Below are 17,534 nucleotides of genomic sequence, written 5' to 3'. Positions count from 1 at the left end.
AGACACAAGGCCCAGGTATGTCCGAATCCCTGAAGTCATAGGTCCTGCTGGGACAAGATTCTCCTGAAAGGACAAGGCCAAAGAAGCAGAGAAGATGTCCCAACCAAGGAGTCACCATGTCAAAGGCCACAATGCACTGAACATTGACTGGGCACAGGCCTCAGTCTTATGCTCAGCTCCTCACAGCCTTCTCCTGTCCCCACCTGCAACAGACTCACCACAGCGAACAGGCAGATTCTGGAAGGTTCTCAGACCTCCATTTATTTCCCCTCTCAAATTTTAGGAATCTTCTCCTTTAATTAACCCACCAATCGCTGATGGCAAAAATCTGAAAAAATAAGTTCTTATCCAGATGCTTATTTTCAATGGGAAAGTAAGAAGTTGCAGCTCAGTGCAACATGAAGTTAAGACAGGGATGGAACCAGCCCCACCTCTGCCGGGACAGGAAAGTCAATCAGGGGACAGAACACAGGGCAGTGTGGGAGGGGGTCATGGGGGAGACTAGTCTCCTTAGCTGCTCACGTTATGCTAATAGGAACACAGACACCCTCAGATGCCCTTTGCAGATACAGAAGTCAGAGATTCCTGAAGTCACAATGGGGGTGGGACAGGAACAAATCTTGCATCACTCTGTCCCCCACAGGCAGCTGTTTCACTCTATAGAAGAAAATAATTATGAACAATTTAAGTCACTCGCTGTAATTAGTGACATTCTGAACAGCCCACCACATGCCCAGAATGTCCCAATCAAAGAATCTCCATAACCTAGTCCAGGCCCCTCCACCCCAACATCTCCCCACTTCAGGCCTCCAGGGGCTCACCTGCCTTGAGAGACACATCAGAGACCTGGGCACTGTCACTGCCTGGAGTAGAACAGAACATGATGTGGTCAGAGCCCACAGGAGATGAGACTAAAGGAGGAACTATGGGGTGGGTGAGCTCCCCCATTCGCTCCCATCTACACTATCGCATGAGTCTCAGGGATGACACGTCCTTCATACTTACTTGCAGCCACAACATAGCTTGTTCCTTTTCCACCTGTGGGAAGAAAACATCCTGTGAGAAACCAGGGAAGAAGCAGGGCCATGAGGTCCTAAAGGAACCCCCTAGTCCTGAACCCCAGAGAAGTTTCCATAACTGTGATTACAAACCCAGGGCTGGATCAGGAAACACGAGGAAAGTACATGGGTGGAGACTGGACTAACCACCCTCTTGAGCTGTGACCTATGACTTCCCCTCACCTTCTCCTCTGTCCTGTGACTGTTGAGAATCATGTCCCCATCACCAGATTCATTAAGGTGATACATTTATCCTTCATTCTCACATGTGTTTACTAAAGAGTAAGTGTTAGCAAACAGGGTCCCAGACTAGGAAAGCACATGTGCCTGTGGATTGGACTATTCATCGACCAGGCAGGACAAACTTCTACCTGGGCTTCAAACACCCCAGTGGGACAAGAAAACTCAGACCACACCCCTTCCCTACCTGAGCACTTCTTCATCCACATCACAACTCCAGCCACCACAGCTCCAAGGAGAACCAGGCCAGCAATGATGCAAATGATGGGAATGGTGGGCTGAGGCAGTGGCTCTGGGAAGGGAAGGGAAAGTGAGGGCCCTGATCCCCAGGCCGCAGCCCCAACCCTGCTAAAGGTCTCCAGAAGGGCTCCTGATTTCCCTGAGAAGAGGCTCTGAGCCCACGCCTCCCTCCTTACCCCATCTCAGGGTGACGGGCTCAGGTAGCCCCTCGTGCTGCACACGGCATGTGTATGTCTGCTCCTCTCCAGAAGGCACCACCACAGCCGCCCACTTCTGGAAGGTCCCGTCCCCTGCAGGCCTGGTCTCCACAAACTCCGTGTCCTGGGTCAGGTCCTCTCCATCACGCTGCCAGGACAGGGTGATCTCCGCAGGGTAGAAGCCCAGGGCCCAGCACCTCAGGGTGACCTCATGGTCAGAGATGGGGTGGTAGGTCACCTGTGTCTTTGGGGGATCTGAGGAGAAGGACCAGAAAATTCAGGAACTTTGCATCCATTTGGGCCACTGAAGCAGCGCTCATGTGACCATCCTATGAAGGGACAGGACAACAGGAGCAGGGGAAGGGATCACAAAACCTAGACACCAGTTTAAACACAGGGACCTGAAATAACTTCCACTCCTTGAAAATTTCTGGAATCAAAGTGAAACAGCCCAAGATAGATCCTGAGCTGGGTGGAGGTGAAATGACTCAGAAAACCTGGTCAGACCTCAAACACATATGGTGTGAGAACGAAGAACAACGCCTGAGAGAAAAAGTCTCAGAGCTGCTGCCACAGTCAAAGGGAACCGCTTGTCAGTCATTTCAGAGATAGCTTCCTCCTCCATCCCCGGAGAGCCTGGACCGCTTAATGCCCCTAAGAGAAAGGCAAGCCCTCTGGGGAGCCACTCTTTGGCACTGGGTCTGAACACCCTGGGGGACTCAGTCTCCTGACCCATGGGCTGGGCACATTTAGGTGTGGATCCCATTTCCCTCCTCTCTCTGCGGGATGGCAGGCTCAGCTCAAGGGGAGATCAGGAGGTCGCGCAGCCCCTCCTACCCGCGCGCTGCAGCGTCTCCTTCCCGATCTCCAGGTATCTGAGGATCCGCTCCACGCACGTGCCCTTCACGTAGCCCCTGACGCGCTCCGCCACACCGCCTGCTTCACATTCGCGCTTGCAAATCTGAGCCACCGCGTCCGCCGCGGTCCAGGTGCGCAGGTCCTCGTTCAGGGCGAGGTAATCGGCGCCGTCGTAGGCGGATTGCCCGTACCCGCGGAGTAGGCGCCCATCCGGCCCCACGTCGCAGCCAGACATCCACTGGAAGGTGTGAGACCCTGACCCCGCCCCGCCCCCCCGCAGAGATTAAACCTAAACTGAAAATGAAACCGCGGAAAAGTCCCCGCCGGCTCTTCCCGGGTCGGGGGTCGGGCGGGTCCCGCAGCCTCGGGGTGAATCTCGGCCCCGGAGACTCGGGGAGACCCCGGCCCGTCCGTGCGGATGGGGGGTCGGGACCCGGAGCCGGGCCCGCGTCTCTCACCGGCCTCGCTCTGGTTGTAGTTGCCACGGATGGTGTTCAGGCTCTTTCGGAAACTTTGTGCGGTGCCCTTGACGCTCTGCGTCTCCCGCTCCCAATACTCCGGCCCCTCCTGCTCCATCCACGGCGCCCGCGGCTCCATCCTCGGACTCGCGGCGTCGCTGTCGAACCCCACAAACTGCGTGTCGTCCACGTAGCCGACGGCGATGAAGCGGGGCTCCCCGCGGCCGGGCCGGGACGTGACGGTGTAGAAATACCTCATGGAGTGGGAGCCTGGGGGCGGAGAGGGGCTGAGACCCGGCCGACCCTCCTCCCAGGGCGGGTCCCGGGTCTGAGGGTGATGAGGCCGGGAGGGGGAAGGGGCTCGTGAGATGGAAAAGGAGTGGCAGACGGAGAAAGCCAGGGACTTGGGGTGAGAAGCAGGCGGGGCAGAAGAAGGGAGGGCTCAGGATAGCGGGGCCCGAGGTGGGGAGTCTCGGCATGGGTCTGGGGAGACGCCCCTTCCCGGGCGTTCTGCGCCCCCAGCCGCGTGGTCCCCTCGCTCCGCTCCCCGCAGAGGCCGTTTCCTCCCACCCCGCACTCACCCGCCCAGGTCTCGGTCAGGGCCAGGGTGCCCGAGAGCAGCAGGAGGAGGGTTCGGGGCGCCGTGACCCTCATTCTTAGGGTCTGAGGAGAATCTGCGTCCCGGACGGTGGTGGAGACTTTATAACCTGGAACGATGGAAACGCTGGTGGGCTTCTCTAGGAACTGGACACGCAATGGGAGTCAGAACTGAGGCTGCGTCATGAGTCTCCAGGCAGGGGGCTTGACACAGATGTGAGGGAGAAGTGAGTCTCAGGGAGACAAGGACTCCCCAACACTGAGCTTCAGACAACCGCCCATACGCCGCCCTTGGGGCCTGGGACCCTGAGAACCATTTTCCCCTGACCCCTCTCCTCCTGCACCGAGAGCTCTTTGTCACACCGTCTCCCTGAGTCCTGGCCCAGCGGCTGTCTGAGGAAACCCGGGAGAGACCCCCAGGCTGGGCTCAGCCCCTTTTCCTCCTCTTACTGGAATCCCTCTCCCTGAAATAGACTCCTTACATTCCACCCCTGACCTCTCCCCTGGACTCTTCTAGAAGAAAACTCACCCCCAGAGGACTTGATGCCAGAGAGTGAGCTCGCCCTGGGAATGGAGGTGGAGAGACAGGGATCTTCTCTTTAAACCTGGAGAAGTTGTGCCTGAAAACACCAGATAGAGGTTCTCATGGAGACCAGCTTCCTTTTTGTTTATTAACCACAGTGGGTAACACGATCTTGAAAACCCTGAACATCAGGATTCTAATCTGTAAAAGCAGTGATTTAGGTCCCTTCGTACAGAATGTCTCTGCACAGCCCCGCAGTCACACTTGGAAAGCTCGTAAATTTTACTTTCCAGTCAGTATATCTGTGACTTCAGGTTGTTGTATTTTAAAATGATCTTCATTCCCTCCTTTGTCCCTGTGAGTCCCTGACATGTCCTCAGTACAACGAAGCATGAGGAAGCACAGTTTGATACTGTGCATTAATTTTTTCAAAGTTGCAAGCGCTCGTGCAGTCAGAATGCCATTCACCAGAGCCCTGCACTGCCTCTTTTTATGAGTTCTTCACATCTGAGCAATGTGAATATTTTATTGGTACACATTTTTAAACTGATTAACATAAGGGGCATTAGTTTTTAGGCAGCCCCACGGGATACAGTAAACACCAAATGCAAAGGCTACCCTGCTGAGCTTGTAGATATATTTACTAAAGATCTATAAAACAATATGTTTAAATCTGAGGATTTCACTGCTTTAGAATTCTTTACCTCTGCTTCTTTCCTCACGCCTGTTTCTCCAGCCCTTCTCTCTGTCCCTCTAACCCCTCAGACCCCCTTCTACCTTTCGTCTCCACCACCCTCTCAGGCCTGAACTGTGGCACAAGTGCCACGCACTCACATGCCACCCATGGACTATTGTCCCTGCAGGGGTCAGGGATCCTGCTAGTGTGAGTCAGGATGTGTCATTTCTTCACTAAAACACTCCAATGGTTCCATCTCACTCTTTGGAAGCCTCTAGAATGTAAAGTGCATGAGCACAGGGGCTGTGGGCTATTTAGGTCAAAGTTGTATCCCCAGGAGATAAAGCTGTTCCTGGTACATAGTAGGGATTAAATTAGTTGTCATTGAATAAATGAATGAAATATAATTGTGTTAAAGTTTAATTATGTTATTGAAAATGATGAAATGAAAAACAAAAAAATTTGGAAAGATTTTATTTTATGGGACTAACATGGTTATCAGTTCATAAATTCATTCCACTGGAAAAAATGCTATGTGCTTATCTGTTGCACAGCGAGCTTGTGTATTACTTTCTGTTACTGCGTCACAAATTACCACAACTTAGTGGCTCAAAACAACACCCACTTGTTTGCTTACAGTTCCTTAGTCAGAAATCCGTGCATGGTGTGTGTGGGTTGTCTGTTCAGGGTTTCACAAAGCCGTGTTCTCATGTTGAGCTCAGGATCTTCCTCTAAGCCTACACAGAACTTGTTAGCGGAATTCAATTTTTTCCAGTTGTAGGACTGAGGACCCTCTTTCCTTGACAACTGTCAATGACAGGCTGTAGCAGGACTGCTCCCAACACCTACTGGTCACCAGCATTCTTCGCCATGAGGCCTCCATTTTCAAAGCCCACAATGGAGAAAATCCCTCACGTTGAATCTCTCTCACCTTTGAATCTCTTTGCTCAGGAAGAACCCAGTGCTTTTAAGGGCTCACCTGATTAGGACAGTCCCACCCAGGACAATCCCCTTGTCTTATGATCAACTGATTTGAGATCTTAGTTACATCTGCAAAATCCCTTCTCAGCAGCATCTGTGTTAGTGTTTGGTTGAATAACTGGGGGGAAGGTGAATAACCAGGAGGTGGTTGTTGTGGACCATCATGGAATCAGCCAAGCACAGCCTGGTTATTCCTTTGTGTTTAATTGGGTCATGGTTGGAAAGTGAATTTCAAATAAATAGATTGTTGTGAATGGTAATAAAATGCATCCTGTTCGAATGACTCAATCTAAGGATATAAGAGCCTAGCAGAAAATGGACTATCTCATCTATGGGACGTTTTATACAAACCACACAGTAACCACTACACAAATAACAAGAATAAAGACACAAATTCCAAACAAGAAAAAAGTCAATACAGAAAACTACCTACCTGAATTGGTAGTCGAAAAATCATGAGACGAGAATCAAAGGAAATGCAAGAGAACTGGAAAACAAGTGATAAAATGGCAGCATTAAGCCCTCACATTTCAATACTCACTCTAAATTTAAGTGGATTGAACTCTCCAATCAAAAGACACAGAGTGGCAGGATAGATTAAAGAAGAAGACCCAAAAATATGCTGCCTCCAAGAAACACATCTCAGCCCCAAAGACAAACACAGACTCAGAGTGAAGGGATGGAAGATGATACTCCAAGCTAATAATGAACATAAGAAAGCAGGTGTTGCCATACTTATATCAGACAAAGTAGACTTCAAAGCAAAACAGTTAAAGAGAGACAAAGAGGGGCAGTTTATAATGATAAAAGGGACACTCCAGCAAGATGACATAACACTTATAAATATATATGCACCCAACACAGGAGCACCAAAGTATGTAAAGCAATTGTTAACAAAACTAAAAGGAGATATCAACAACAATACAATAATAGTAGGGGACCTCAACACCCCACTAACACCAATGGATAGATCATCCACACAGAAAATCAACAAGGAAATTGTAGAATTAAATGAAAAACTAGACCAGATGGACTTAATAGATATATATAGAACACTCCATCCGAAAACAGCAGGTTGCACATTCTTCTCAAGTGCACATGGAATATTCTCAAGGATAGACCATATCTTGGGAAACAAAGCAAGCCTCAACAAATTCAATAGGGTTGAAATAATATCAAGAATCTTATCTGATCATAATGCTATGAAACTAGAAATCAACTACAAGAATAAAACTGGGAAAGGGGCAAAAATGTGGAGATTAAACAACGTGCTACTGAACAACCAATGGATCACTGAAGAAATTAAAGAAATCAAATATTATCTGGAGACAAATGAAAATGAAAACACGCCATACCAACTCATTTGAGATGCAGCAAAAGTGGTCCTAAGAGGGAAATTCATTGTAATACAGGCTCATCTCAGTAAACAAGAAAAATGTCAGATAAACAATATCAAATGACACCTAACAGAATTAGAAAAAGAAGAACAAACAAAGCCCAAAGTCAGTAGAATAAGGGAAATAATAAAAATTAGAGCAGAAATAAATGAAATTGAAACAAAAAAGACAATAGAAAGGATCAATGAAACAAAGAGTTGAGAAAATAAACAAAATTGACAAACCCTTAGCCAGGCTCACTAAGAAAAAAAGAGAGAAGAGTCAAATAAATAAAATTAGAAATGAAAGAGGAAAAGTCACAGCAGATACCACAGAAATACAAAAGATCATAAGAGAATACTATGAAAAACTATATGCCAAAAAATTTGACAACCTAGAAGAAATGGATAAATTCTTAGACTCTTACAGCCTCCCAAAACTGAAGCAGGAAGAAATAGAGAATCTGAATAGACCAATCACAAGTAAAGAAATTGAAACAGTAATCAAAAACCTCCCCCAAAATAAAAGTCCACGCCCAGATGGCTTCTCTGGAGAATTCTACCAAACATTCAAAGAAGACTTAATACCTATTCTTCTCAAACTATTCCAGAAAATTGAGGAAGATGGAGCACTTCCTAACGCATTCTATGAAGCCAGCATCACCCTGATTCCAAAACCAGACAAGGACAACACAAAGAAGGAAAACTACAGGCCAATATCACTGATGAACATAGATGCAAAAATCCTCAACAAAATTCTGGCAAACCAAATACAGCAACACATTAAAAAAATCATACACCATGATCAAGTGGGATTTATACCAGGGACACAGGGATGGTTCAACATCTGCAAGTCAATTAACGTGATACACTCATTAGCAAACTGAGAAACAAAAACCACATGATCATCTCAATAGACACAGAGAAAGCATTCGACAAGATCCAACATCCATTTATGATTAAAAAAAAAAAAACCTCTCAATAAAGTGGGTATAGAAGGAAAGTACCTCAACATGATCAAGGCCACATATGACAAACCCACAGCCAACATCATACTCAATGGGGAAAAACTGAAAAACCATCCTTCTGAGAACAGGAACAAGACAAGGGTGTCCACTCTTACCACTCTTATTCAACATAGTACTGGAGGTTTGGGCCAGATCAATTAGGCAGGAAAGAGAAATAAAAGGAATCCAAATAGGCAATGAAGAAGTGAAACTCTTGCTGTTTGCAGACAACATGATCTTATATATAGAAAACCCCAAAGAATCCATTGGAAAACTATTAGAAATATTCAACAACTACAGCAAAGTTGCAGGGTATAAAATCAACATACATAAATCAGCAGCATTTTTATACTCTAACAATGAACTAACAGAAAAAGAACTCAAGAACACAATCCCATTCACAATCGCAACAAAAAGAATAAAATACCTTGGGGTAAATTTAACCAAGGAAGTGAAAGACCTATACAACGAAAACTACAAGGCTTTCCTGAAAGAAATTGATGACGACATAAAGAGATCGAAAGATATTCCATACACATGGATTGGAAGAATAAACATAGTTAAAATGTCCATGCTACCTAAAGCAATCTACAGATTCAATGCTATCCCAATCAGAATCCCAATGATATTCTTTACAGAAATAGAACAAAGAATCCTAAAATTCATATGGGGCAACCAAAGACCCCATATTGCTAAAGCGATCCTGAGAAAAAAAGAGCAAAGCTGGAGGCATTACAATCTCTGACTACAAAACATACTACAAAGCTACAGTAATAAAAACAGCATGGTACTGGTACAGAAACAGGTGCACAGATCAATGGAACAGAATTGAAAGCCCAGAAGTTAAACCACACATCTATGCACAGCTAATCTTTGACAAAGGAGCTGAGGGCATACAATGGAGAAAAGAAAGTCTCTTCAACAAATGGTGCTGGGAAAACTGGACAGCCACATGTAAAAGAATGAAAATTGACCATTCTTTTTCACCATTCACAAAAATAAACTCAAAATGGATCAAAGACCTAAAGGTAAGCCCTGAAATCATAAGGCTTCTAGAAGAAAATATAGGCAGTACACTCTTTGACATCAGTATCAAAAGGATCTTTTCGGACACCACGTCTTCTCAGACAAGGGAAACAATAGAAAGAATAAACAAATGGGACTTCATCAGAATAAAGAGCTTCTTCAAGGCAAGGGAAAACAGGATTGAAACAAAGAAACAACCCACCAATTGGGAAAAAATATTTGCAAGTCATATATCTGACAAAGGGTTAATCTCTATACTATATAAAGAACTCACATAACTCAACAAAAAATCAAACAACCTGGTCAAAAAGTGGGCAGGGGACATGAACAGACATTTCTCCAAAGAAGACATATGGATGGCCAAGAGACACATGAAAAGATGCTCATCATCACTAATCATCAGGGAAATACAAATCAAAACTACACTAAGATATCACCTTATATCCATTAGAATGGCAAAAATAACCAAAACAAAAAGTGACAAATGTTGGAGAGGTTGTGGAGAAAAAGGAACCCTCATACACTGCTGTGGGAATGCAAACTGGTGCAGCCACTATGGAAAACAGTATGGAGAGTTCTCAAAAAATTAAAAATAGAAATACCTTATGACCCAGCCATCCCACTACTGGGTACCTATCCAAAGAACTTTAAACCAGCAATTCCAAAAGTCCCATGCACCCCTATGTTCATTCAGCATTATTTACAATAGCCAAGACGTGGAAGCAACCTAAGTGCCCATCAACTGATGATTGGATAAAGAAGATATGGCATATACATATACAATGAAATACTACTCAGCCATAGAAAAGGATAAAAACATCCCATTCACAGCAACATGGATGGTCCTTAAGGATATTATGTTAAGTGAAATAAGCCGGATAGAGAAAGACAATCTCTGTATGACTCCACTCATATGTGGAAATTAAACATGTAGACAAAGAGAACAGATTAGTGGTTACCAGGCGAAACAAGGGGGTGAGGGGTGTGCACAAAGGGTGAAGTGGTGGACCTACAACATGACTGACAAACAATAATGTACAACTGAAATTTCACAAGGTTGTAAACTATCATAATCTTAATAAAAAGTAAAAAAATCTATTGTAATAAGAAAAAAATGTATCCTTTTTATTAGCCATGGAAATTCTTCTTAAATCTTAAAGTCAAGTGATGGGTTTAATATTTAATACAGTCGTCCCGCTTATCCACAAGGATACCTTCCAAGACCCCCAGTGGATGCCTGAAACCAGGGATAGTATCAAACCCTATATACTGTGTTTTTTTCCTACACATACTTTTGTACTTTGGGGCCATTATGAAGTAAAATAAGGTTTACTTGAACACAGGCACTATGATACCAGGACAGTTGATCTGATAACTGAGACGGCTACTAAGTGACTAATGGGCGGATAGCATACACAGCGTGGATACACAGGACAAAGGGATGATTCACATCCCAGGCAGGACAGACCAGGATGCTGCAAGATGTCATCAAACTACTCAAAATGGCATGCAATTTAAAACTTATGAGCAGTTTATTTCTGGAACTTTCCATGTAATATTTTCAGAACACAGTTGACAGCAGGTAACTGAAACCGTGGAAAACAAAAGTGCAGATAAGGGGGAACTACTGTAATTAATTTAGAGCAAGCAAAAGTTAAAGTGCAATAATTCACTCTCTCTTTGGACTGAGTATGAGTTATGTACTGCAGGATAAGAAATTACCCAAAATTTAGCAGCGCAAAACAACAAACAGGTATTATGTGCCACAATTTCCCAGGGTCAGCAATCCAGGAGAGGTTTACCTGAGTGCTTCTGGCTCAGGGCCTCTCTCAAGGTTGCAGTCCAGTTGCCAGCCAGGGCTGCATCAGCTGATGGCTTGACTGGGGCTGGGACATTCCCATGAAACATGGCTCATTCATATGGCTGTTGGAAGAGGCCTCAGTTCCTTGCTGGATGGTCCCAGGAGGCCTCAGTTCCTACCTATGTGGACTCTTCCACAAGGTGGCTAGTGACTAGGTAGCTGGCTTCTCCCAAAGCAAGTGATCCAAGAGAGAAAGGAACCAAGGTGGAAGCTGCAGTGTGTTTTATGTCCTAGACCCAGAGTCTCACATCATTCCATCAGCCTTACTCTATCAGTTAGCAATGAGTCATTAAGTGCAGCCCACACTCAAAAGGAGGGAATTAAGCTCCACCTGTAGAAGGGAGGAGTATCAAAGTATTTACATACGTGTTAATACCAACATTTAAATTAGATATTGTTTCAGCATTTTGTAAATCAATGCTTCTTTTATCTGATGTTTTTTAGTGCTTTATATTTCTCTTTTGGAAAATAATGATTAAAAGTTTGACACAGAGAAAGGAGATACAACAATATTTGTAAGTTTGTCTTGCAAATGCCTTTAATAGTAGTGTTCCCTTCAATAAGTTGCAACAAATTTGAGAACACATAGTAGCTACATAAAATACTGTACTTTTAATAAGTGAGTGCCATAATAATACCTTTGAAATAATAACTATCTTTGTTTCCCTTTAGAAGTTTCAAGTTTAGTTTGGTAAGAATGTCAAAAATATTGGTTAAAATACTGATTTTCTTACTCAACATCATACTCAAATATAGTTGCCTAGTGAAATTACTTTTCAGTTAGAAAAATGTGAATCTCATACCTCAGGCTGTACACCTAGCTTAGCATCATGACGACAATTCTGATGGGATACAGTAGGCAGAAATGGTTGACTCCAATCTAGGAACAAAGTTTCCTAACAACTGGCTATTCAGTTGGCATCCTATAATAAATTGAACGACTTTCCCTGTGTTTTGGAATGAGATTTCGTACAAGTGATTCGGAAACCCATGTGATTCTAAAAAGCTCTGTTCATATGTGCCTCTAAGGTTTTTTTAAAGCAGCTCCATTGTGTTTTCCACTCACGCTTTCTATTCTATCACTGGTTGGGTATCCCTTTATAAGGGTTTCCAGTTTAGTTTATATTGATCAACAATGTGCTTTTCCACTTCTGTAAAAGTAGTTAATTTAGTTCTATGTGAGGTTAAATGTAACACATCAAATCCTGCTAAAGATAGAATTACATTGACATCAGATTGAACACAGTAGACCAGAAAATCTAGAGATGCCAGTGAGCAAAAGATCAAATGGCCTATTTCTAGCCGGTGCTAATTTTTTATGGCGTCCTGGCCCTCTCTCTCAACACGGCTCATAATATTGGCTGTGGCTTTGTTTCAATGTGGGTGTTCTTGCTAAAGATCCTTTCAATGAATTTTGGTATTTTCTTTTCTCTGTCATTTAAAAAAAATTAATCTGAAATGGTTCCCAAGCTCCAATTTGAAAAATGCAAGTTTACAGAATTATGACCAGGTAAATACCCGGGCGCCCATCAGTGCTGTAAGAAACAGAACCTGTGAAGCCACCATGGCCAACTCCGTTCCATCCGCAAGATGTAACCTCTACCCTGAGCCTCGTGTTTACTATTCCCTTGAGTTTCTCTAAAGATTTTATAATTAGCGTATATATCCCCAAACCAATTAGTATTTAGTTTTGCCTGGTTTTGAATTTCCTGTACAGTGAAGTCCTACGGCATGGATTCCTCTGTGACTCAGATTTATGTGGGAGAGTTATCCCTCGTGTGTGAGGCTGTCATTCAACTATTTTTACTGCTGAAGTTTTACACTTTATGATTATACCACAATTTTGCTATTTTCCTTGGATGCATATTGGGTTATTCCAGTTTTTGCTGTAAACGTCAGTGAACGTGTCTCCTGGGGCACATAGGCAAGCAATTCCCCAGAGTGTATGATGACGAGTAGAATGGCTGGATTGTATGGGGTGTGTACTTTAACCATACTAGATAATGTTAATTTGATTTCCAAAGTGCTTGTGCCAGTTTAACTTTTACCAGGAATGTAAGAGTTCACGCTGCTAATGTGATTGTTCTGAAAACAAAAAGCTCAGCTGAAGGGGTGGAATTAAAAGTTGAAGGTGGGGCCAGCCCCCAGTGGCCTGATGACTGAGTTTGGCATGTTCTGTTTCAGCAGGCTGGGTTGGGTTTCTGGTGCAGACCTACACCACCAGTCTGTCAGTGACCATGCTGTGGTGGCATGGTCACATACAAAACAGAAGAAGATTCTTGACAGAAAATTGTTTTATTTTTTATTTTTGCTGTGGAAGACTTGCCCTGAGCTAACATCTGTCACCAATCTTCCTCTATTTTGTACATGAGCCACCACCACAGCATGGCCACTGACAGATTAGTGTGTAGGTCCATGCCAGGAACCGAACCCAGGCCACCAAAGCAGAGTGCCACAAACTCAGCCACTCAGCCACCAGGGCTGGCCCAATGAAAACATTTAAAAAAGAAAAGAGTTGAAAGCAACTGCTTTGGCTGCAGAATCACCTAGGCATTTTTTCAGATTCTCTTAATAACTTTATTTACTTTTATTCTATGTATGTTGGCATCATACTTTTAGCATATAGGTCCAGATAATTCTTCCTTTCAGCATAACCACATGGTGTTTTTTATGTATTGAATTCTTTTGTAATAAAGAGAAAAAAGGGATGAGGGAGAGAGAGAAGGAGAAAAGATAAAAGAAAAGAGAGAACAGGGGAGAAATTGGATATAGTAAAGAGAGAGGGCATTTCCGAGGAAATCAAAGGATCTAGACTAATGGAAATTAAGGGAGAGTTATTAGTTATCTATTGCTGTGCCACAAACTACTCCAGAATTTAGTGACTTACAACAATAAAGATCTGGTACCTCAAAGAGACAATACAAAGACAAGCAAAACAGAGCAGATAGAGGATAAAGAGAGGACTTTACAAGATGGAATATGTAATAGATTGTTGGTATACAGATGAAAATGATTTTGTTAGTCCAGCCCTCCAAGAAGCAGACACCAAGATGAGATTAAACTCAGCAATATTTTATGAAAGCAGAGAATATGGAGAGGGAGCCAGAAAATGCTGGGAGAGGCAGCAGACCGAGATGCAAGTCTGGTCCCAAGTGATGGTCAGAAGGAGAGAGGGTTTGTTGGACTGTCCTAGACCACTAGGCGATCTCAGTGAATGGAGCAAGGCCGCAGGGGCTCCTCAGCCACATTCAGCTCTCAGAGGAGCCCCATGTCTCCCAGCAGTAGCCTGCCTTAGTGTCCCTGCTGTGACTAGTCATTCTGGAAACAGCCCATGGGAAGCAGGGCCTCTGTGCAAACGCTGCCATGCATTTCAGAGCCCAGGAGGGGGGCCTTTGTGGCTTTCCTGGGGGATGTGACCTAAAACCTCCTACCTGAGGGATCTGGGCTCTTGGAACTCACACCCTTCTCAGGCTGGGGGCTGCCCGTGTTCAGTCGCAGTTACAGCAGAGGGAGAACCAGGAGGTGCCAAAGTCTATCACTCGGCTTCCACAGGTATTCCTCCTGCCCCAGTGTTTGACACAGCCCCACCCTACTGTGGATCAGGGTCCATTACTTCTCCCTCCAGAAGATGTGACTGCTCTCCTCCCCTGCTGGTCTTGTAAGTGAGCATGAGTGAGGCCATCTTGTTATGCTAAATGGCCCCAGCCCCTCCTGTGTGTGACTACTCGCTGCTCTGCACGTACTCTAAACAAATTCACAGGCTCTGCTCATTCATGGCCTCCACTTACACATGTACTCCCCAATAGCTTAATTGAAACTTTGTTCTGTCCTGCCTGAAGGAAATCCCTTCATTACTGCCCATTTCCCCTATATAACTGCCTCAAGGTTCTGTAATCTTTGAAGATGGGTTTTTGAGACATTAGACACCATCCTCTGATTTGCTGGCTAATCTAATCTAGTTAAGCTTCCTTTCTCTTCCCTTAATTCAGTGTGATTAATTGGCTCAGATGGTGGTGAGCACAGTGAGCCCATTCTTCGATATCAATTCTGGAGACCCAGATGGGACCCTAGCCTCTGCCCGAGGCTAGTCGACTTGGAGGAGGTGGTTTTGGTATTTTTCCCTGTGGCTGTCTGGTGGCTTTTGCTTTCTCTTTTTTTCCACCTGGGGAATTCCCCTTGTGGCTTCCTCACTTGCAGACTACCTCTAACGCTTCAGTGATCCGGAAACCAAGGATTGAATGGTAAACTGACGAGCTTGTGTCTGCAGCTAGGTGAGGTGTACAAAGTGCACTCCTGGGTACTATTTTTTCCTTTTTCCTTGTCTTGGGGCCTTGGTCAGGCCAGGATCCATCTGGTTTAGGTGCCATTGTTTAAGAATAAAGGAAAGTACAGACTGCCTAGCATATTATCTGGAAGACTAGCCTCTGGTTTTTCCGTGCTGTGCACACCTCTATGGTCTGTTCTCCTGAGTGTGTGTGTCATTCCTCTAGTCTGTGTGCCAGTTCTTCCCTGTGTCAGAATCCCACAGCCTCCAGGGCTTGTTACATCATCTGTGGGGACGTGAAGTTTGCGAGCTTTACTGTCAAGTGTCAACATGGAATTGTACGCCTCAATGTGGGCACTGCTGTTTGTCTGCTAACCCTTGGGAGGAAGTCATGAACACAGCCCGATCATCCTTTCCCCCCGCTTTTCTGTCTTGTCCAGTACCTTCATTGCTGTCATTGTGTAGAAGTTATGTTTGAGCTTAAAGTAAACCAGACTTGGGCTTTTTGCAAAATAGAAGATTTAAAAACTTTCTGCCAGGCACCTGACCCCCGATAACCGGTTGGGAAATTAGATCTTTAGCCCACCTTAAACCATTACCTCTTGCTTCTTTGGCTTGTTTTGCACTAGAGCAAAACTGTGCCTTTGGGTGGAGTGGGATTTGACTGTGTGCCAGTTCTTCTCCACGGGCGCCACTCCATCCATCACCCCGCATAAAAAGGTCCACTAGGGGGCATGCTGGCAAATGGGGCTGGCTTCAGTTATGAGCCCATGACAAAGAAAGGATTTTTTACTGTAATGTGGCCTGGCCCAAGTATACACTGGCCTCAGGAGAAAAGAGGCCCCCAAACGGATCACTCAATTAGGATACTGTCTTGCAGCTAGAATTGTTCTACAAGAAGGAAGGAAAGGAAGGTAAAGTCTCCTATGTTCAAACCTTTATGTTGCTATATCTAGATCAGGGAAGGAGGGACAATGGACCGAGGAGTCCCCGGGCTCCGCCTCCTCCTCCCTCTTTTCCCAGGCCCATTGGTTGCCCGGTGGGAAATGCCTGAAGGATTCCCAGGTCTAAGAGAGGGACTCTCTCCTTCTCAAACCCACGAAGGGACACACTTCGCTCAGGGGGCCCTTCCCAGAGCAGGGCAATTTCCACTGTGATAATATCCCATAGGCATAAGTGGAAAAGGACAACTGGCTGGCTTTGTTGGGATGCACTCTCCTCTCTGTATCTCAGATCTTTTTAACTGAAAAAAAATTTGTATGTCTGAATGTCATGTTCTTCTTCTGGGACAAAACGTTCTATGTAAACTGAATGCTCAAGTGACTTTGGCTCCAGGCCAGCTAGAGGTGCAACTGTCACCAGAACAATCATCTTTACGGTTCCAGATGGCCCTGCTAGATGTTCAGACACGCTGCCTGACCCACTGCCACTGGAGATTCTCAAGGAGGTAAGACCAGACGTGTGAGCAGAGGGGAAGCCTGGGAAAACAAAGCATGTACCGGCAATTCATATAGCCTGAAACAATATCTACTAAAAACAGGAGGCTCAGAAAAGCATTCAGCCAGTTCTGCAGAAATTCCTGGTGGCAGGATTCATCAGACCTTGCCAGTCTCCATATAATACTCCTAATCTCCCGATCAAACAAACAAAAAACAATTCAGAGAAATATCAGTTTGTTCAGGACCTTTGTGTCATAAATGAGGTAGTTTAGGACCTACACCCTGTGGTGCCCAGCCCATACACCTTGCTAACCAACATTCTGGGTGAATTTGGCTAGTTTTCACTTTTTGACTAAAAAGACGCAGTCTTCTGCATACTGCTCGTGGAAGAATCACAACAACTCTTTCCCTCTGTGTGATGTGACCCAGATAATCAGGCCACTCAAGAATATTGTCGGACAGTGCTCCCCCAGGGCTTCAAAAACTCCCCTACACTATTTGGGGAGGCCCCAGCTAAAGACCTGAGCCACTTACAAGTATAAGAAGGATTACTGTTATAGTACGTGGATGACATGCTGATAGTAAGCACCATTTGTGAGCAGTGTCTGGCCAACACAATAAAGACCTTAAATCCTTTGGCTGAATATGGGTACAAGGTCTCACAAAGGAAAGCACAGAGCTGCAAACAAAAAGTTCCATACTTAGGGTTTGCATTATCAAAAGGCCAGAGGGAA

The 17,534-nt window shown here is 44.9% G+C and overlaps 1 protein-coding gene across 1 annotated transcript; it reads right to left on the bottom strand.

Annotated features, from left to right (window-relative positions):
* Window positions 1–231: 231 nt before the first annotated feature.
* Window positions 232–4,244, bottom strand: LOC106841657 (HLA class I histocompatibility antigen, A alpha chain-like). Its single transcript, XM_044775025.2, has 9 exons — window positions 4,178–4,244; window positions 3,633–3,758; window positions 3,052–3,321; window positions 2,573–2,848; window positions 1,715–1,990; window positions 1,486–1,590; window positions 1,006–1,038; window positions 822–863; window positions 232–657 (listed from the first exon to the last, which is right to left on the bottom strand). Exons 2-9 carry the CDS (start codon window positions 3,703–3,705, stop codon window positions 653–655), a joined length of 1,080 nt encoding a protein of 359 aa, XP_044630960.1. The 5' UTR covers window positions 3,706–3,758; window positions 4,178–4,244; the 3' UTR covers window positions 232–652.
* Window positions 4,245–17,534: the final 13,290 nt, after the last annotated feature.

The sequence above is a fragment of the Equus asinus genome, chromosome 8 (genome assembly GCF_041296235.1).
Source record: "Equus asinus isolate D_3611 breed Donkey chromosome 8, EquAss-T2T_v2, whole genome shotgun sequence".
In the NCBI taxonomy this organism is placed as follows: Eukaryota; Metazoa; Chordata; class Mammalia; order Perissodactyla; family Equidae; genus Equus; species Equus asinus.
The sequence above is the reverse complement of the archived record's forward strand: the minus strand, read 5'-3'. Positions and strand labels throughout refer to the sequence as shown.

Bases quoted from the DNA above. Each gene is read 5' to 3' on its own strand.
- LOC106841657 (XM_044775025.2), bottom strand. From the start codon at position 3,705: ATGAGGGTCACGGCGCCCCGAACCCTCCTCCTGCTGCTCTCGGGCACC. The intron at 3,322-3,632 runs GTGAGTGCGGGG...CTCCGCCCCCAG, and splicing joins CCTGACCGAGACCTGGGCGG to GCTCCCACTCCATGAGGTAT. The intron at 864-1,005 runs GTAAGTATGAAG...GTTCTACTCCAG, and splicing joins AAGCTATGTTGTGGCTGCAA to GCAGTGACAGTGCCCAGGTC.